This window comes from Miniopterus natalensis, chromosome 6 (assembly GCF_054644295.1).
Source record: "Miniopterus natalensis isolate mMinNat1 chromosome 6, mMinNat1.hap1, whole genome shotgun sequence".
Classification (NCBI taxonomy): Eukaryota; Metazoa; Chordata; class Mammalia; order Chiroptera; family Miniopteridae; genus Miniopterus; species Miniopterus natalensis.
The window spans coordinates 10,301,811-10,323,067 of NC_142086.1; the positions used below are offsets into that span (position 1 = coordinate 10,301,811).

The following is a 21,257-nucleotide window of genomic DNA, read 5'->3' on the forward strand; positions in this document are numbered from 1 at the left end:
CCAAGGTATTTTGAGATTTTTTTTCCTTAGAATGGCTTGGGTATTGTAAGGTACAGACTGAATCTACCATCTTGCTTGATCAGCCAGATTTCTATCAAATTAGAATGTAGAACTAGGGTAGGAAGAAAAAAATTCTTTGTTTTTTAGAAAATGTACAGAAGTGGACCATGTGATGAGTTTGACAAATGTCTATTGCTGTGTTTCAAATTGTATTTGAAATTGGAGCAGTATAGAGAGACACTTAATTTACATAGTCTTTTTTGCTGTTTCGCTTCCTCCTAAAATAGGTTTTTTGTTTGTTTTCTGGCAGAAAATGCTTCATTTCAAAAAAAGTCCGAGTAAAAGTTCAGTTTACAGATTGCCAGTGACAGAGACTTAGGGGGGGCTAAATAACTCTGGGAAGTAAAAGTTCAGAGTTTTTTTGGCCTAAAACTTTATTTTTGTTTGTTACATTAGAACCACATTTGAATTTGGAGTCAGGAAGTCTGAATTCTAGACTCAGTGCTTCCACCAGTATACTATATGGCTGCTGGCCCAAGACTTTACCTCTTGGGGCTCAGATCTAACCTTTATGCTTTGGAATAACTTGATTATAGTTTCTGATTATAGCTTTACCCTTTGGTACCTTGTTGACCAATCGGGCCCTGACTTCCTCCATCACATATAACAAGAATGGTTAGATACGAACATGAAGTGACGATGACAAACTTGGCTAGTTTACGTCCCAAACACATTGCCTGGTGCCATGGCTGCACTGGACAGCCACACCTGGACCAGCTCTGCCCCTGAGGGGCAAAATCCACCTGCTTCTGGATCCTAGTTTCACCTCCACGGATCCTTCTAGATAGTGGCTTGAAATGTGACTGACTTGGTGACAAGAGCTGTCATTTCCTTTCATTTCCCAAAGATGTTCTGTGCACCTTCTTTTGTTCAGGGCACTGCTTTTCACTTTTATTTGAAGACTACACTGGAAGATAAGTTAGTTTAGCAGTCCCCTAACTGCCAGAACTCTGTCCTGGCTGAAAACTCAACCCTGCATCTCACCTAAAAAACAAAACAACTCTAAAGCCACCACTCCCACCCGGTGCTGCTCTAATGCCATTAGGCCGCTAAGGAGAACAGTCTTCAACCCTCACGGAGCATTCAGGGCTAATATTCTGAATTCTTTTGAGAGTTTAGGGTTGGGACTGAGGGAGTGGGTCACTCTGGCTCAAACCCAGCCCAATAGGTCACCTCTAGCCATCCCTCCTCCTTCTGATTGTGTAAAACATGAGAAATATCTTTTTTCTGGCGCTGTCAGACAAATAACAGCTCCAAGTCCTCTAACACCAATGACAGTCCATTTTCAGAGATGTGAGTTTGGACCCTAATGCAGCCAATGACCCGGGCTATGACCCTGGGCAAGTGGCTGTTTCCTCCTGTGGAAGTGGCGAGAGCTCCAGGCTCCCAGTGGTGGTAGAGGGTGGTGGTGGGGCCTCGCTGCACCTGCACACAGTAGGCACACAATAAATACCTGTTATTCAACTTGGAAAATGAACTACGACATTCAGTTTTGGAAAATATTTATTAAAAAACTAAAGTGAATGTGGCAAAAAAACAAAAAAACCCCAAGACATACCTTTAAATAGCAAGCATATGACACTGGTTATAAAGCTTTTCCCACTCTACCGACCTAGTCTTTCCCACCATCTATGGTCAAGGAGGGCCTCTGAGGGAAGCCTCATGTAAACAGGTCCCCGGTACTAGTGATGAGCCCAAACTAATTACGTGAGGACTCTCAATGGCCAAACGACTCGCTTTCCTAGGTAATCTACCCCAGACACAAGACAGATCAACTCTTAAGAGTGTGTTCTTGGGGACCTGTAGTTCTAGTTTTAATTTGGGTGTGGGAGGCTGTTGGGGGATGAAATTGTAGAAAAACAGTATCAGTAGAGGGCAATCTTTAAGCACCTTTAAAATCTGGACCCTTTCCCACAATTTAACCCAGTAATTCTCAAACTTGACTGTTGAAAAGAGCCTGTTAAATTCACAGGCTCCCCAAATCTGCACGTCCAAGAGGAGTATTCCAGGTGATTCTGTGCGTACTGATTAGCCTTCCAGTTTGAGAAACACTGTTTAAAATGCATTAAAACAATTCCTACCCCCTAAACACAAGATAAAAGTAATCTTCTGACAGTCACTGTGCTTTGTCAATTTGGAGGGACCAATATAGGAAGGGGGTTAGGAAGAAGCGTCCCATTCCTAACATACTGGTCTACAGGAGCCCTGTGCAACCAGTCAAGGGCTGTTCGGGAAGCAACATTTAATAATCAGGTTACAGAACAGCCTCCAAATGACCCACAGGCCAACGGCATTCATCCCAGTTTAGTGAACTCTGCTGGGCCAGTGCCAGATGGGAAGCTGCTGCTCAGACAGAACACACGGGGTAACTGGGGACCTTGACTTGTGAAGACATCGTGAATAAAACATCCATAAAATCCTTTATTAACCACAGAGCACTGTGCCCAAATAATTTCGGTGCATCACGGACAACACGTTGAAATAGTCACGTTGATTCCAAGGTTCCCGTTGTCCGCGAAAAGGTGGGCGATGGCCGTGTCGAACACCAGGCAGTCGCTGTTCATGATGGCCGTGGCCACGCCGTCGTGGATGGAGCGCGGCGTGGCCTCCCAGGTCAGCCGCCGCCGGTTCCCGTTCAGCTCCAGCCTGTAGGCGAAGCTCTCGGCCTGCTTGCGGGTGCCGATGAGCAGCACGATGGCGAAGAACTGCTGGTGGCCCTCGTACTTCTCCTGCTTCTCCAGCACCAGCATGAAGTGGTGGCCGAAGCAGGACTGCATCATCACCCAGTCCACGGCGCCCGGCAGGTTGATGTCCGTCGCCAGGAAGACGATGTCTTCTCCCTGAAGGGTGGTGATGCTCTTGTGGGCGTGCATGAGATGGGACATCACGGCTTCCAGGGACCCCTGCCACTTGCAGGAGGCGCCGGGGCAGGGGCAGGAGTAGGGACGGTATTCGCAGATGTCTTCGTGCTCTGGCTTCTCCGTGTGGTGCAGGGTCAGCGAGCAGCCCGTGGTGGCGTACTGCGGGGACGGAAAGGGACACGTTGAGCCATCTGGCCTTCGCAGGGCCCCCGCCCACCCACTCAGGTTTCCCGCCGTACACTGTAGCCTTATTTCAACTATTTCTGCTCGAGATGAGTCGAATACCTGAGTAAAAGTCTCAGTTCCCACTGACTGTCAGTACCGCCCAGGCCAAGCCAGGGCCGACCCTGCGGCAGGGACGAGCTGCATTGCGTATCCCCCCTCCGACGCCGAAACCTTGAGGGCTCAGGTGCTCTTAGTACAAACACCTCCAACAAAACTGCTGAGCCAGTCCTAGGGAACCTGGCCTTCCCCCTTATTTTCTGTGAATTTAAAGAAATTTTTAAAGAATTTAAAGCTGCGTAGGGGTAGGGTTGGACCGGGAATATGTTATCTTCATACTAGTTTTCACCTAAAGACAATTTTGAAAGTATCATTCCCCTCCCCCCTTTGTCTCCACTTCTTCCTGGCTCACTGGACTGGCAGGCAGGTTGTGGGGAAGGCTGCCCTGGGCTCCATGCCCTTGCCAGCTGCGGTGACCAGCCTGGGGCAGAAGGCTGGACACCAGGCACGTGACAGAACTATCACCTCACCTTCACCTTTTAAATCTTCCCCTGGGGGCCTCTGACCATACCTCTTGCCTGAGAGGAACTCACGTCCTCGAGCTGCTTAACTGACTTGGGAGGCTGCTGGTCGGCCTGGTCGCAGCCAGTGGAGCTTAAAAGGCCTCGCACCCCTCTCAAAGCCCTCCGAGCTTCCCCCAGACCACTTCCTCAAGTCCAAGTGCACGTCTCCTGATGCCACTGTCAGGTACGTATGTAGGTCCTCAACAGGCCCAGGAGGAAGGGGAACTAATGTGGGCCCTGCAGCGGGTACTGTCCTAGATGTTTCCTGACAGGTCAGTCCGCCCTTAAGCTCCTGCCTTAATGGGGTACGAACAAAGCCTTGTCCTCCCTGGCGCTCAGGGTGACATTCCTGACGCGCACATCACACCCATCCTGGGGAAGGACCGCACAGAAAGGAAAGAGGTGTTTGCTCCCAACCTTCACAAAAATGACAGTGTTCCTGCCTAGCTAACAGGTGGGGCCAGCCCACAAGGAGACACTTGCCCAGAGTACGTGAGTGTCTTGTAATGGGTGAGGAAACCCGAGCACCCGTTTTGGGTGAAGCTAGAAGTATGCGTCAGCCCCCGAGCAGCAGGCAGGCCAACTGTCTGGCGTACCCACTGGGCCCCCCGCGCCCTTTTGAGACGTCACCTATGAAGGCAGCTAGGCAATTTTTCTAAGATGCTGTGCCCAATGGCTAAAAAAACCAAAACAAAATCCCATGGCTGCTTTTGCTTCTCCCTACCCTACCTTAGGGAATCAACCCTTATAAACTTGAAGTATGTCAAATTCTAACTTTTACAGCTGAATTAATCATTAGCAACAAGCAGGCACTGGCACCTTCTCCACCCAAGACCCCAAGCAGTGGTCACTGAGGATGCGATGAAGCCCGTCTCCACTCCCCTAACGTGGAAGAAGAGAGCGGCTCGGGGAAAGAACTGGAGCTCGTTCCTCCCAGGCCAAGAGCACATGACAATCGTCAAGAGAAACTGGCACAAATTTCACTGCTGTTTGCCCATAGCAACTGCTTATTCATATATATATATATATATATATATATATATGAAAATATATCTTTATTGATTTCAGAGAGGAAGGGAGAGGGAGAGAGAGAGATAGAAACATCAATGATGAGAGAGTCATTGATCAGCTGCCTCCTGCACGCCCCTGACGGGATCAAGCCCGCAACCTGAGCATGTGACCTGACCAGGAATAGAACCTTGAGCTCCTGGATCCTAGGTCGATGCTCAACTGCTGAGCCATGCCTGGCCGGGCCTTATTTGTATTTTTAACCATGGACTAATTTTAAAAGCATGGGTGTAAAAAACTTAATCAGAGGAGAAACAAGTTTATTTATCCATATATATCAATATCAATATTTTGTGTTCCTGACAAGTATTAAGGCCCTAATAAACAAATTCCTATTAACTGAGTTTTAAATCTAGGGTGCAGCTAGGAATAGAGAGCCTACTGATGTTCTCTAAGTGATGGGTGAGGCATTTCTGCCCACAGTGTAACACACATACAATAAAAATAGCAAGAATTACCCCAGAGCCTGGCAGATTCTCTGGCTGAAACCAGCCCTCAATATTTGGATCTGAGCCCGGCTGGGCATGGCTCAGGGGTTGAGCATCCACCTAGGATCCAGGAGATCGCAGTTCGATTCCCGGTCAGGGCACATGCCCGGGTTGCGGGCTCGATCCCCAGTCAGGGGCGTGCAGGAGGCAGCCGGTCAATGACTCTCTCATCATTGATGTTTCTGTCTCTCTCTATCCCTCTCCCTTCCTCTCTCTGAAATCAGTAAAGATATATTTAAAAAAATAAAAATTAAAATAAAAGAAATATTTGGATCTGAAGGCATTTCAGAATAGGCTGTTTACCACAGCTGCCCAGAAATAATTCCAGGAACAGGAAGAACTTTGGCAAAGAGTGTACAGAAAAGTACCGCCTGCCTGTGTTCCTAAACTCACAGCTCCAAACCACCCCACGTTCACCAACTCAGTGCACAGCAAATATTTATCACCTAGCAATCATTTTAGAACTTTCCCTTGTGTAGCTCAAGTAGGAATATTTATATTCTGAATTATTTGGTTTGCCTTACAAGTCACACACTCTTCCTTCAACCCAAATATAGAGGACAGGGAACCTCCCCAAATTATGCAAACAGAAAAGGCATTACTTAGCATTTGTGTGGACAATGACCTTATGAATAAAGGTCTTGCTACAACTTCCATTAACTTAGATAAGCACTTTAAAAGTGTTAGGTGCTTACTCCACCCCTTTTCTAAACAAGCTGAACTTTAATGCCAAACTATTCCTTCTCTTTTCCATCATGAGTGAGGGCATGGCTTTCATGACCACAATGCTACTTTCATGACGACTGGAATAGAGGTGATTCTAAAGAGAAAAGATCTAAACTTTAGCCCTGGCCGGGTAGCTCAGTTGGTTACAGCGTCGCCCCTATACACCAAGGTTTTGGGTTCGATGCCCAGTCAGGGCACATACAAGAGTCAACCAACCAATGAATGAAAAAATAAGTGGAACAAAAATTGATGTCTCTCTCTCCCCCTCCCTTTTCATCTCTCTCTAAAATCAATAAATAAAAAAATAAGAAATACTTTAAACATGTGCACACTCACACACACTCCACTGTCACACTTCATGCTGGCAACAGCCTCGGCATTGTTCTGGGAAACACTATGGTGTCCTTGTTACCTGCCCTGGGGGCTGGCATACAGGGATCAGAGGGAGGGGCTGTGAATTCCCGGAGACTATGGAAAACTGTCTGGGTGCCTCTGAGCAGCAAACCCAAATTACACTGACCCCTGAGCTGTGTTTTCCTAACAAGCTCCAAGGGTTGGAAAGGCTGTGCGCCTCTATCCCAGAGCACAGGAAATGTTTCCTGTGGAGAGCCACCCCCTGCAACAATAGACAGCTTAAATACTGCAGAAATACAGACAGAGGTGCAGAGGAAGGGCGGGGACGGGCGAGGAGGGGTAAGGGAAGCGTCACTGTAGACAACGGGGCTGTGGATGGAGTAGTTCCATTTGGTTCCAGCACAGCATGAGAAGAGCAAACAGTGGGGATAAAACCTATGACAAGGCAGGGACTTTACTAAGTTTATTCTCAGGGTTTCCTACAGTGGCACTAGTGACATTTTAGACTGGTAATTCTGTGATGGGGCCGTTCTGTGCACTGTGGGATGTTCAGCAGCATCCCTGGCCTCTGCACACTAGAATCCAGTAGCAACTGACTCCCACCCCCCATGGATTATGACAACCAGAAATGTCACCAGCCATGGCCAAATGTCTCCTGGGGGCAAAATCGTCCTGGCTGAGAGGTGCTAATTTCAATGAATGACAAAGCCTGGCTGGGCAGCCACAATCACAGCTGTGAGGAGAGGCCCATATGGGTAGGCAGGCCAGGCTGGTCACTGCTCCACCCCACAGGCACCACCCAGGAAAGCTCAGGGACGCCAGCCCCATACATAAGTAGGTCTCGATTGTTTGCAAAGCGTGGAGGAAGGCCAGGGAGCCGAGCTGGTTCCACCTGCGTTACAGGCTGACTCATCAAGGCTCCATGGTCATTCATGGCCACACGGGAGCAGGTTCTCTGTCACTGCCCAGCACAGCGTAGGAGTCAAACAAAGAATATTTTGAGAAAAAGAAACTAATTTACATTTGCCTTGATTCCTCAGCACCCAACCCAACAAACACAAAAACCAGAGTGGAGAGAGATACTGCTTTTAGAAGCAGGTTCTAAAATTAACTACTACTTTGGTTTGCAAAGGAGAAAACAGCCTGAAAGGCCTCTCCCGAGGGAAGGGACAGCGCACCTCGCGAACACGTTACCAGGAGTTAGGCCCTTCCAGGCTTCTCTGGCATCTTGCGAGGTTTCACTCTTCCGCACTCTGGCTCGAGCCTGCCCCACAAAGGGGGCGGGTTCCAAGGCTGCCTGCGCCCCTTCAGACGCCTGGGTTTTGGAGGGTCGCTCCCGTTCCTGAGCAGCAGCTGGGCTGGTTCACAGAGGGCTGCCCGTGGGACCTTAGTTATAAACGAGATTTCTCCACGGGGCCATATCTGCTGGTGAGGTGGGAATATGCTTAAGTAAACCTCTTGGGGGGCGGGGGCGGGGAGCAGAGAGACACAACCACACACAGAAGCTGAAAGCAAAGAAGAAGGCAGGGCGGGGGAGGCTGGCACAGCAGAATGAGAAACAAATGTTGAAATAACATTTCTGACTTCTCCTTAGAAGCTTTTTGCATCACAGTGGCTCAAAAGTCTTGTGCAAACGTGTCCTGCCATGAAAGGCAATGCATGACCTGGTGCCTCAAGTTTAAGTCTTTGCAGAAAGCAGTAAATGGGGCTATTTCTTTTCCTGGGCACAGGTCTGAAGGTTGTATTTAAACTGGAAACTAGGCAGGGTTTTGGCATAGAAACCCCTTTAATACAAACAGGACCAGGTCCATCAGAAACATAGTCAGACACTAGACACCTGTTATTTACCCAATAGACACAGTTGCATTATATTTGTTTATGGAATGAGTCTATAAACAGAGTAACCCTTCTTAGCCAGGTGCTAGGTCACCGTCATGAGCCCTGTGACTGGTTCCGAACACTTAACCTATTAAGTTAAATGTGAGTCCATGCAATGCGAGAACAGTTTGCTGAACTCTGACACTCTACGTGTACTGCAGGGGGGGCCCCATGAGCTCGGGGAAAGCGTGTCCCTCGTGGGGACTGGGAGGCAACTGCCCTGCCTCCACCTGCCTCCCTCCTGGAAAATGAACTGTGTTAGGAGAATATCTGTCAGCACCTCAGATGAGAATGTCTCAAGGAAAACAAAGCACAATCGATATTTTGTTGTTGATTAAATCCAAGAAATGACCTTGTTTGGAGAAAGCGAAGGCCAACCACACTTTTCTAGGCTGTAATGATCACAGAACGCACAGTGACGGCTAAATGCAAAGCAGCACCGCAAGTGGGGAAACAAAATTGCCCAAAAGGGCAGGGCTGGAGCAGCTGAAATGTGAATACAGTGGATTAGATTAGATCACAGTATCCACTGCATGTCCAGCTTCCTCGTTTTGGTAACTACACTTTACTTATATAAGAATGTTTTTAGGAGAAATGCAGTGAGGTATTTAGAGGCAAAGGGGCAGGACACCTACAATTTACATGTGAATGGTTAAAAAATATATATGTTTGAACAGAGTGAGCACAAATGAAAAAGCAAAGGGGCAGAAAGGAAACAACTGGTGATTCTGGGAAAAGGGTACAGGGGAATTTTTTTGGTACTATTATTGCAACTGATGTATAAGTTTGAAATCATACAAGAATAAAAATATGTTAACAGAACCCAGGGGCACAGCATATTTATCCTTATGGGACAGAGGTCTTTTGCGGAACGGCTCGAATGAATTTTTATCATAATAGTGTTGTTTTTAAAGAAAAATATTGTTAACTACATATCTATGTGTAGATGTAACTACGTTAGTTTTTGTTTTACTAGAGGCTCTTTGGGACTCATTTGAATGAACCAATAAAATTTTGCAATGAAGACATCAATGGTTATATACAATAAACAATACTTCTTTGACCCCCATAGAAACCAAAGCCTCCTTGCTTCTTTGGCCCCTCTGAAGGTTTGTGGGCACGAGTTTGTGGGCCCAAGTCTGTGGCCCTGGAGTGTAGTTTCCAGCCACACCCCCCAGTGGTGCCATGTCCAAGGTTTCAATTCCCCACCACATCTGAAAAAGGAGCTCCAGGAATGGAACTCATACCCACACTCCTCCCCCCTTTTCTTAAACCCCTTTTAGCACTAGGGAGGTAAACTCAGAAATGGAATCAGTTATCTGAGTTCCACTGGAAGGATAAGTTCCTGGCGGTGCAACTTATTACGTATGATAAGCTGATCTCTAGGGGACTGCGGGCTGTAGTCTCTGTCTTCATAGCATTCTTCAGACTTGGCAAAACGAGAGCTGTAGCAGAATCTAGTACAGACTGAAATCATGGTAAAACTTAAAATTTAACCTGCAGTTAAATTTTACTACTTAAAAAAAAAAGTCTAGCAATTCAAGCTGGCTCCTCTGGGACTCAAAATGTTTACTGCCCCCCAATATATCACTGAGTGATCACAGGCTGCTTTCCAGTTAATTTATGGGCCTATTAATTTTGTTCATCGATTTACTGATTTATTGCCTGCTTCCCATCCACCCAGTATTTGTTGGTAAATGAATATCAGGATTATCTCCATAGGACAACTGTCCCCCACCATTGCTAATTTCACTTTAAAAGCCTCACTCTGGGAAAAATTAAAACAAAAATCCAATAGACCTTCAGATCATGTAAGGAAAAATGTTTATTCTAGACTTGTCACTAAGGGTTTTGTAGTTTTTGATAAAGGCATTTCACATATTTTATTTACATAAACTACTGGGAGTGGGGGTGTTTATTTATAGCTTTTGGTGAATCTTACATAGGCTGGGAAACAAAGGCACCGTTGTCATTTTGACGGCTGTTTGTTCCTCTTGCTCAAAAGGTGTTTACAACCATTGGTAGAGTAGCTATAATTAGAACTCAAGTACCCAGTGTCCTATGTGACCTTGAATTGAGCCTACCGTGTCACCTCTGAGTGCGTCTACAAAACTGTCTATGACTCATCTATTGACTATTAACAGTGAAGGAGTTCAGACACGGGCCACAGGAGAAAGTGAAATCTCTTCTTGTGAATTAATTATAATACTCAAATTGCATCTGTCTAGAATCCTTCCTGTCTTAGCAAACTCTCCCTTAAATCGAATGGTAAGTTCCTCACCTCCACTATGAAGTAGTGTAAAGAGAGAATTACAGTAACAGTTTCACGGATAATAAGACAGTACCACTCAGGACCAGAACTGTCACACCGGGACGAGACTAAGGAAATACTGATATTTAACTTTACAAACTATCTTCTGGAGAAGGCAATTCTCATGAAAATATTGGCTTAAAAAGTCCTCCTTTTGCCTGAGAAAGCTGACAAACCCCAAGCTGCAGACAGCTTTCCTACTAAAGGTATCTTGGTGGAAGACTGGTGTAATTTTATCGCAGTCATCTGAGAACATCCTGCTTTTGGGGAAAGGGGTGAGTGCATTTAGCCTTACAAAGGCTCCCTGGGCTGGCAGGGGTTTATTTTTAATCTTAGACACAAAAGTTGACTTTCGACCAAGTTTATTTCTCATCTGACCGTAGCTGGAATTAGCAGGCAACCGCACGCTGACTTGGAGAACCAGTTCTATAAGGTCCCTTCAGTCTATGTTCAAGCAAACAGAAGCACCTTCAAGTAAGCGCTGGAGTTCAAGGCTCAGTGCCACACTTTCAGTAGCTTGCCCGCCCGTTTTCAGTATGTCCTTACTCTTCTATGCCAGGCTCCCACCCGCAAATCAAGTTAACTGCTCCGTCAGATTGTCAAGCAGTGCCACCCCCCCCAGCAGTCTTTATTTCTCCACTAGAGAAACTGCATTCACCAGAAGACTTAAGTGCTACGTAGGGTTGCCAGATTTAGCAAATAAAAATACAAAATGCCCAGTATGTCCCAGGCAAGATTTGGGTTATACTTACACCAAGAAATTATTTATCTTAAATTTGAACTTAAATGGGCATCCTGTGTTTTACCTGGCGACCCTAAGGACAGGGCCATTCTGGGACCACCGCCTTCTCTCCAAGAGCCACTGTGGGGGCCTGGAATCGGAAGGAGATCACCATTCCTCCGCAGAGTGGCACCCGCAGCAGAAAGGCAGGAGGATGCAGTGGGACACTGTGTGTGCAAATTCCAAGGCTCAGGTTCAAGTTCCTGCTCTCCAGACTTACAAACTGTGTGGCTTTGGGCACACCGCTGAGAGGGGAATACTAACTATGCCCTATTTCCTTTCAAAGTAATTAGGGGCGCCCTGACTGCTTTGGCTCAGTGGTTAGAGTGTCGGCCCGAGGACCCCGGGTTCGATTCCCGGTTAAGGTCACGTACCTCGGTTGTGGTTCAGTCCCAGGCCTTGGTGGAGGCACGTGTGAGAGGCAACCAATCAATGTGTCTCTCTCACATGGATTTTCTCTCTCTCTCCCTGCCTTCCTCCCTCCCTTCCACTCTCTCTAAAAATCAATGGAAAAGACATTTGCTGAGGATTAAAAAAAAAAAGTAATTCAGAGGATAACACGAGATAACACACCTAGCAAGGCAAGCAGTGCGACTCCTCTGGCCTCCCCACAGAACCGCATCAGGTCACCCACCCTCCCTTTTCCTGGGCAGGCCGCTCCCCTTCGATCGCAGCTCTGCAGGCCCAGTGCGGGGAGGCCCCCGCCCCTCCTCCCTCCCTCCCACGGCTGCAAAGGCCCAGCTGCTCCTGGGACTGGGTTCCAGAAGGATGTGGCAGGAGGGGAGCCGATGGCTGGCTGGCAGATGGGCCGTAAGAAGGGGAGGGCTCCAGACTGCAGGGGGTTGCAAGGGCGGGTGCGATGAACAGTTGGTGGGTAATCCCGAGGAGCCACCTCTGGCCCGAGGTTATATCGGGGGAAAAAGCTGGCAGCAGCACTGAGAAAACCAAAGGCTCACACCCAGTGTTGGTGACGCCGGAGAAATGGTAATTCCATGGCCAATGATTGGAGGGAGAAGGCGGCTGGGCTCTGCCAGCAAAGCTTTTCATTTCTGCATATACCCTTTGGCCCCACCACTCAACTTCTAAGGAATTTCTCATTCGGGAAGAATTATTTTCTTATACACAAGGATTCAGTGATAGTAGTGCTTTTTTTAAGTCACAGTAAGAAAACAATGACTTACGTGACCACAAACAAGAGCCTGACTGAGTAACTCTGGTGCTCCCACCAAATTGCGCTGCTCTGCAGCCATGAGACACGGTCTTCAAGACCATCGATGCGGAGAAGCAGCCACGGTGGGTTACATGCAAAAACAGGGCATGAAATAGCGTGTGGATTCTCCACCTTACCTGCTTTCTTTTTTTAATGAAAAATTCCCTTGATGTACAGGGAAGTTGGCAAGGGCATATGCAAAATGGTATCGTGGTTCATTCTAGGCAGGGGGGTATTACAGGGGATTATAATTTTAAATTTCTATGTCCTGTATTCTAAAATAATGATAACCTTTAACATAGTTTACAATGTGTAGGGAAGAGAAGCTCAGTGGGAGAACCTACGGGAGAAAAATAAAAAATATTCTTCTTTTGCTTTTTAAAGTTTATGCCTGAACCTGACCTTATCCACTGGCCACTGCTCTGTGGCAGCTTCTAACGGTGCACATCTCATGTTGGCTGTGCTGCGGCTGTGCCTGGCACTTTGGGTGAATTATTACCTACTTTGATTCTCGCCCCTTTTTACCAATAAGCCACTGAAGCTTGGAGAGGTCACCAGCCAGTCACAGTGGGATCTGTACCAGGAGCTCACGTAGGCAGGCCTGGCCTCAAAACCACCAGAGTAAGAGGCAGCCTCGGGGGAGGAGTGACCCAAAGACCTGCCTTTGTTGATTCAAAGTTTTAAAATAGGGCCCAGGCCCACACATCTAACACCAGGTGTGTCTTCCATTCACCTCTGTACGTATGTGGCCGAAAACTTATCTCACAGAAACTACAGAGTCTAAAAATCATTACATAAAATCTTTACCAAATGGAAATAAGGACAACAGTTTCCCAATTTTTAAGAAATGAACAGGGAATGATGGGCATCTGGATGAAGAAATTCTGCTGGAGGATCTTCAGCATCTCTTGTAAGTCTTAGAACAGATACTCCAAGGTTCAACATAAAGACACATCTGATCAGGAAAAGCGTTCGGCTTTCCTAATCTCTGTTTCAGGACGTCCACAGCACAATCGCATTCCAATGCCCCGTCTGATCGCCCCTCATGACTCACCCAAGGGCCTGACCACTGCCATTCACTTTAGCAAACGGGTACCTACCCTGTGCCCCTTTCAGGGCGTGAGGACCTTATGGGTGTGAATAAGAAATGCCACTGTTTACAAGTTTTGTCAGATGTACATGTCTGGCTCTTAAGACATTTCACAGAACAGAGGGCTTCAAATGCAGTCTCAGGCTGGGGTGTCACAGGCCAGACCTGCTGTACCTCTGGACCGGCTTCCCCTCTGGTTGTACTAAAGACCAGCTTTAAGTAGTAATGATTTACTCCAGTTCCAGGCCATGCAACCTGGGAAAAATCTTTGGGCAACTAAGTGTGGAATCAGCACTAAACTTCAGTTCTCCTACCTAGCATTCTAGTGCCTCTGTTCTGAATTTCACACTTACAAGCTGTATTTTCAACGTTGTGCTTTACAATCTGGAGCCTCACTGTAACTGTATGTGGGCTCCAGGGCTGCCAACCTGGTCAACAGCAGCTGCTAGAGAGGACTGCAGGGACAGCTTAGTTTCCAAGGAGATTATTTTGTCTTAGGGGGATTTCCAAGTTAAGAGAGATCTCTGAAGTGGCTTTGGCTAATTGGCTTATCCCTCCAGACTTCTAGAAGATCAATCACTCTCACCAAGCAACAACCCTAGTACCAGCCATCTGATATGGTGAAGCAAAAGCCCTCTATACCACTTCAAATGTGATCTCAGAGCACCCACCTGCCAGGATGGTCATGCGGGCTGAGGCAAGTACATGACTGAACCAGGGTCATACGAAGCCAGGATGAGAACCCAGTTCTATGTCCTGGTAGTGCTCTCTTCCCTGGTAGTTTACTGGGTTCTGAGAAAAGATCCTTGGTATAATCATTTAGGCCAACCTTTCCTTAAAGATGAAAACACTCAGGTGCAAAGAAAGAAACTGGCTGGTACAAGGTCAAACACACAGTCACTAGCACAACAATGCAGGTCTCCCAATGGTTAGAATGGACTACTCTCTTGGCAAAATAAAGATGAAAAGAAAATAAGCTAAAAAATCATATACAGTTGGGATCCATCCAAGTTCCAAAGTTCATGAAGATAAGGCTCAATGAATGTTTTCTAAGAGAGAACCAGGTCAGAGGTTGCACACTGGCAGATGGAATTTGGTCCACAGGCATGGTTGGTTTGGCCTGAAAGTGCTGCCTTTAAATTTGAGTTTAGGCAATGTTAAAAAAAAAATGCAGCTTTTTGGCTTTTCCAAAAAAAAAAAAAAATTCAAAGGTCTAGCCTGGCTGAACACACTTTGCCACTCTTGCCAGTCACCCAGCACAGAGCAAAAGTCACCCTTTGGAGATGGCATGTGCTCCCCAGCTCCCCACAGCTCTGCTGCTCCTGAGGTCTCCCATCCCCCGAGGCCAAGGGTCTGATGAGGCCACAGGTCTAACGATGCTCTCCTGGTATTTAGAATTTGTTGCCACTGGACTAGATGAATCCACCCTGGGAGCTTTTAATTTTCAACTGGGTTACCTAACTTGTTGTGTTTTTGGTCTTTTTTTTAAAGACCAAAAACAATCCAATCCAAATGCAAGGAAGACTTGCTGGCTAAGGCTTTCCAGTGCAATAATTATTTAAAGATGTGCTACTAGAAACTTTTAGAGACGATCAAGAAAAAGTAGAAAGAAAATGTATCATAGTGTAAGTGGGCTGGAGTGGTTTTAGCATTTCCCACAGTTGTGGAGAGAAATACTTGGCTGATATTAAAATAAAATGTTGAGTGGGGGCACAAATGTGTCAACCTTCACTTCTCTGCCCACGCGCCACTAAGGTGGTGGGTCTGAGGTCTGGGGAACAGGACGTCAAACTTCTCAGGCGTGGAACAAGCCACAGAATGGACTAAAAATACCACGCGTGGAAGAGCTATGCTCTGATAGAGATTCTTTTTTAAAAATGAGACCTGAGCTAGTAATGCATGTGGTGCCCTCTATCAAAGGTGCTGGCAGCACTTTAGCCTTTAATTAAATGGCCCCACACCTATGTAAGGAAGCTACTTGGCAACTCATCCATTTTGAGGCAAACTGAAGCATGGACAGTGCAGAAATGTAATGAAATCCCCCAAATATTAGGTTTGTAGGTTATTTTCCTCCCTGATATTCCTACCCCATGCCCTACAAAATTCCCACCAATGAATTTTATAGTGAGCATGTATGTTGTCTTTCTGGGATGTTCCCAGCAGAGGACCATTTGGTGAACTCATCCAACCAGCTGGTTTTGTTACTGCTGTCAACTCTGAGTTATGATCTGGAGCCTTGGAGATAAGCTCACATTCAGAACCCCTACGTAATGAGCAGTACCAAGGATGTGTGCCTCTGAGATGCAGGTTCACGGGCTGGTCCACTTATTAGCTTTGTGATCTTGCCAAGTCACTGAACACTTAACCTCTCTATAGGCATGAGTTTTCTCATCGGAAAAAGAAGGCAAACTAATAAAAGCTGACCCACACAAGTAAGTAGCTGGCACACAGAAGGCAACCAATAAGCTTTCCACAAAACCTCCCTTCATTTCACAGAATGCTAGACGCTACAGGGCCTTAGAAGTCGAGCAGTCCCATCCCCTCATAAACGCGAGGAAATTAAGGCCCCAGAAATGCTCTCTGACAAACAATGGCAGCTCCAGCAACTCTTGAGACTGGGCTCTGGTACTTCACCCAACACGGTTTTCTCACATTAGCCAGCCCAGGAGAAAGATTCTAAGAGCAGGTGGGGACGAGACAAGGCAGTCCCTCTGATTTCCAGCAAGAAGCGCAAGTCGCAGAGCTAGGTGCGCAGGCCTATTTTGTTGGCTGTTTGACACAGGCCTTACTACTCCCTACTGCTCTCATCCTCCCCAACTAACATATCTTGGTTGCTTGCTGGGACTCTATTCACATCCAAGTTTGGTTTATCAAACTAACTGGCTGAGCTGCCCTGTCAACACCTTGGTCAGTCAAAGTTGAGGCACCATACTCCAGCATTATAAATCTCACACACATGCACCCCCACACAAGGGACACCAAGATCACTTTCCGACTTGGCTCCTGGTCTGTACGGAAATGGTTGGCCCTGTTAAATTTCAGCTTGCCAAGTGATGGCTTTGCCCAGCTCCATTCTTACAGACAGAGATGTGGAAAGTCAATGATGAGAAAGGCTGAGTACCCGATTCCCAAGAGAATTACTCTCCAAGAAAGACTTCACTAACCCTGCCAGGCGTGGCTCAGGGGTTGAGCATCAACCTAGGATCCAGAAGATCACGGTTCCGTTCCGGGTCAGGGCACATGCCTGGGTTGCAGGCTCTATCCCCAGCAGGGGACCTGCAGGAGGCAACTGATTCCTGATTCTCTCTCATCACTGATGTTTCTATCTCTCTCTCCCTCTCCCTTCCTCTCTCTGAAATCATTAAGATATATTTAAAAGAAAAAAAGACTTCACTAGCATGTTAGATGCTAGAAAGAACAGATACTTCAATAGGAACCAGAATCCTAGATCCTGAAAGTGAAGCTTCACACTTCATACAGCATGTTATAACTGTTTCCTTCACTTTCCCTCGGGAGCGAAACAATACTCTTAGAAGACTGCTTTTAGAAAATAAATTATGGCATACTGACTGATATCAAATGCTCATTTGTGGACTGTAATTCACCTAAAGCCATTTCTTCTACTGGCCACTGAAGGTTTGGGGAAAAGTGAAGGGCTGAGAAGATGACTCCCCAGAAATCCTGTGGTACATCCCTCCTGTAACTCCAAACCCCACAATGTATCTCCAACATCAAATATCCACTCTTATGTCCACTATAACCAAATTTTCTCTTAATCACTAGGCTACCACCTTCTTCATGATCCTAAGAAAACCATAGAAATAGTTTGTCTATATGTTATGAGAAACAACTATTGATTGGATGGTGTGAATTAGTAAGCATTATGAGGAGTGGTTAGAAGAAGAGTCATTTATTCAGGTTGACAGAAACCCCAGCCAAACACGAATTCAAACCCTTATTTGAATACGCTATTTTAAACTTGATCTGTGGTAGGGCACAGACCAAATTAAATCACTCATTTTACTGACTTGAGTTTCAAGCTTCAATTCTCAGGTGGATTATTTTTAATTTAAAAATAAGCTCTTGCCCTATAAAAATAAGCAGCATCAAGGGGAAATGCAAGACAGCTTAAATGGCTCAAGAGGCAGAGCAGTTACTTTTACAAAAAAACTCAAAAGTATTAATGACATTATTTCCATTTCTAAGTTTAGAAAAAGAACTTTATGGTATAACTCTCGGTTATAATGAAGCAATATAGACAGGTATATCTCTGAAACTCCTCCTTAAGATTTTTAAGTGACAGATGTAGGTAAACAGATGTTATAAATATGACCACACAATGCAATACTATGAAGCCATTTAAAATACAGCAAGGGACAACTATGTTTCAGCCACAGAAAAATATGTGTGATAATATGAATTTAAAACAGCAAGTTGCAGAAGCCATTTTTGGAAAACAAAAACAAACTTACGCCTGTGCATGTATATATAAACCTTCTTGACACACACTGACATCTACAATTCTAAATTCAGCTACAAGAGTATATTTATAAAGAACTGTAACAACAGCTCCTGCTTCCTGTTAAATTTCTGATCAACTTTTGTTTCCACCCCACTTAGGAAAAACACACACATCTCTCCAGTCCTTGGAAAGCTATACGAGGGAAAGGCGTGGCTTGCAAGGTTTTCTTGTTGCTGGATTAAAGAGCACAGGTTGTAGGCGACCCCCTCCCCCTTTTAGCTGTACTCCTGAGGGCTCCCACGTGTCGCGGGCGCGCAGATGGCAGGTGCGGAGTGCAGGAGAAATCCGGGACCAACCCAGCCACGCTAAGTGCTGGTAAAGGGTGCGTGCAGCTCGCTCATTTCCTCCCTTCTCAAACCTCCATAGACAGTCAGCTTCCCGGTCGAAGTTTTACTTGTGCGGCCCAGCCCTGACCGCACGGCCGAGTACACGGCCGCAGAGCACACGGGCACCGCACGGGGAGAGCTGTGATGTGTTCTAACAACGATCGCGTGCCAATTAGTCCGGGGTCAGTGCTGGGGCAACCGTCAGCCCAGAGCTACTCCCAGTGTGGGCAGGTAGGGGATGGGAAGGGTGGACAAAGTGTAAACGTTTTATTTTTTTAAGTAAGTGAGATACCACCTGCCCCTCGGCGCCCGCGAGTGGGCTGCAGGAGACCCGCCAGGCAGAGGGGCGCCAGGCGGAGGGGCGCAGGTGGCACCGGGCTTACCTTGCAGGGAAACAGGACCGCCGAGGCCACCTTCTCCATAGCAAGGTTCCTGATACTGGGCGTCAGGGCGCCCCTGCACGTCGGGCAGCAGCTCAACTTCTGGCGGCATTGGTTACACACCAGGTGCCCGGCCTGGCACTGCAGGATGGGGGGCAGGACATAGTCGAAACAGACCGGGCACTCGAAGAGCGAGGTCAGCTCGTGGTGTTGCGGGGACACCGGGCCAGCCCCGCCGCCGCCGGCGCCGCCGCCGCCGGGGCCCGAGATCACCGCCGGCGCGGCGGGCACCGCGGACGAGCCGGGGCCCGCAGCCGAGATGGTGGCGGCGGCCGGGGGCGCAGCCGGGGACGGAGCGTGCTGGGGCTGCGGCGGCGGCTGTTTGCTGCAGGGCTTGTTAGCGCTGGGGCCGGTGGAGGACGGGCGGCTCATCGCGCTCCGAACCAACCATGGAACTGCGGGCGCCTGCCTGCCGCGGGGGCCGCCGGGGTCAAGGCGGTGCGCGCCCCCCGGGCGGCGGGCTCCGGAGCAACGCCACCGCGCCCGCCCGGGACCGGGCAACGGAGACGGCGGGCGCTGGGCAGGCTGGGGGCTGGACCGCGCCGCCGATCCCCGCGGCCCGCGGCGTTCCGAGCACCCCTCCGCACCCCCGGCCCCCCCGCCCGGCGGCGTCGCGGCGCCGACCCCGACCCCGACCCCGACCCCGAGCGCGGCGCAGAACCCGGCGCGGCAGCTTTTGGAGCAGCAGCTGACGTAAGCCCCGGGGGCGCGCGCGGACGTGACGCCTGGACACGTGTGCGGCCGCCCCGGCGCGCGGGGACTGGCACAGCCACCCTGCGACGGAGCGCCGCTCCGCCCGGGCCCGCTGGCAGCGCGGGGGCCGCCCGGCGTGGCACTTCCTGCGCGGACGGCGGCGGGCCCGCGGAGGGCGGGCGGGGCGCGCGGCGGCCGCGCGGGGTCTGCTTTTCCGGGTCGGGGGGGGGGGGGGCGCCCTTCGGGAAGGCGTCGCCCCAGTCCTCTGGCTACACCCCGCGGAGCCACGCCGACGCGTCCCGGGGCTCAAACCAGAAGGACCGCTTCCAGCGGGGCGGGGGCTCGGCGCTGGGCGGGGCGGGCCGCGGGCGCCCCTGGACAGGTCGGACGAGGCCGAGAGGCTCGTCCCCGCGTGGAGGCGCCGGCGCCCCGGGAGGCGCGCGGCGCGGCCGCTGGGCGCTCAGCCTGCTCGGGGCGCGGAGCGGGGGCTCGGGTGGTCTGCGGTGGGCACGGGGCCTAGAATTGGGCTAAGAGGGGTTTGAGCCCGCCCTGAGCCTGCTGCCCACAGCGGGCAGGAGGCGAACGCTCCTTATTGCGTGGCCAGCGGAAAGGCGAAGGCTTCTTGAGTTGAGCGCCAAGTAGGCCCGGGAGGGAGTCACGGACAGCCTTGGCTGAAAGGAGGGTTCGCGGTCCCCCAGGAATGCCAGAAATACAGGTTGAGTCGCGAGGCCCCAGAGCAATAGGTGACCCTGCAGTTTAGCGCAGCGCGTCCCCTTCTGAGATTGCTGCCGGGGTGAAAAGCTTTGATGCGAGGTGTAGGGCGCTCGCCCTGCACAGTGAGCCACAGGTCCATCAATTTAAGGTGCTCGAGTTAAATTGCGCTTCATAGTTTGAGCCACTGACACTGCAATGGGAGGAATGGGCTCCTTAGATGGATTCAGATGATTCTTTGTAGGAGAGACAGTGGTAAGGAACAAGAGACAGGACTGAGTGAAGAACAGTGCTTTCTGCTTACCGTCTGTGTGACTTTGGACTTCGTAAATGTTCTGTGCCTCAGTTTCCTCATCTGGAAACGTGGAATGAAAACAGTACCTACATTGTGAGGATTAAATGAGTTTGATATATGCCAAGAGCCTGGCCCATCATAAGTATTGTTTAAACCTTAGCTGTTATTTAAAAAATATTATTAGTGGATGTTTAATATTAATATTGATTATCAGTGAATAAAACCTGTTTGAGAAGTAAGCTGTTTGAGCTTAGGAAATATTAAGTTTAATCTTAATTTCTTAGAAGGACTACATGCATGGAATTGGTGGCATATGATCTAAGTCTTGAAAAAAAATTAATAGATGTGATGTCATTCAATCATTCAGTAAGTATTTCCTAGCAAAGGTTATGGGCCAGTCATTGCTTGGGCTCTGAGAACGGTTCTCATTCAGTTTCCCTTCTAGTAAGGGGGCAAGGAGGATAATCGTACACTGATGGGAGAGGATTTCAGATGAATAGGTGGGTTGGGAGTGAAGACATTGTAGCAGGAGCTAAAGCACAGGGAGAGGATGCATTTAGGGGTGCATTGAACTTGGGGAGAGGGTGTGATGCATGGGAGCCTCAATTGGCCTGATGAGACCTTTATCTAAGTGACAAGGGGTAACCACTGTAGGTTT

At 48.5% G+C, this 21,257-nt stretch overlaps 1 protein-coding gene across 1 annotated transcript; it reads right to left on the reverse strand.

The window, feature by feature from the left end:
- Positions 1-1,545: 1,545 nt before the first annotated feature.
- SIAH2 (siah E3 ubiquitin protein ligase 2) lies at positions 1,546-19,272 on the reverse strand. The gene is made up of 2 exons (XM_016216696.2): positions 18,844-19,272; positions 1,546-3,080 (listed from the first exon to the last, which is right to left on the reverse strand). The coding sequence occupies exons 1-2, from the start codon at positions 19,270-19,272 to the stop codon at positions 2,523-2,525; spliced, it is 987 nt and encodes a 328-aa protein (XP_016072182.2). The 3' UTR covers positions 1,546-2,522.
- Between the last annotated feature and the right edge of the window lie 1,985 nt (positions 19,273-21,257).

Excerpts from the sequence above, each read along its gene's own strand:
- SIAH2 (XM_016216696.2), bottom strand. The coding sequence starts at position 19,272 with ATGAGCCGCCCGTCCTCCACCGGCCCCAGCGCTAACAAGCCCTGCAGC. Across the intron at positions 3,081-18,843 it reads CGGTCCTGTTTCCCTGCAAG|TACGCCACCACGGGCTGCTC; the intron begins GTAAGCCCGGTG and ends CCGTCCCCGCAG.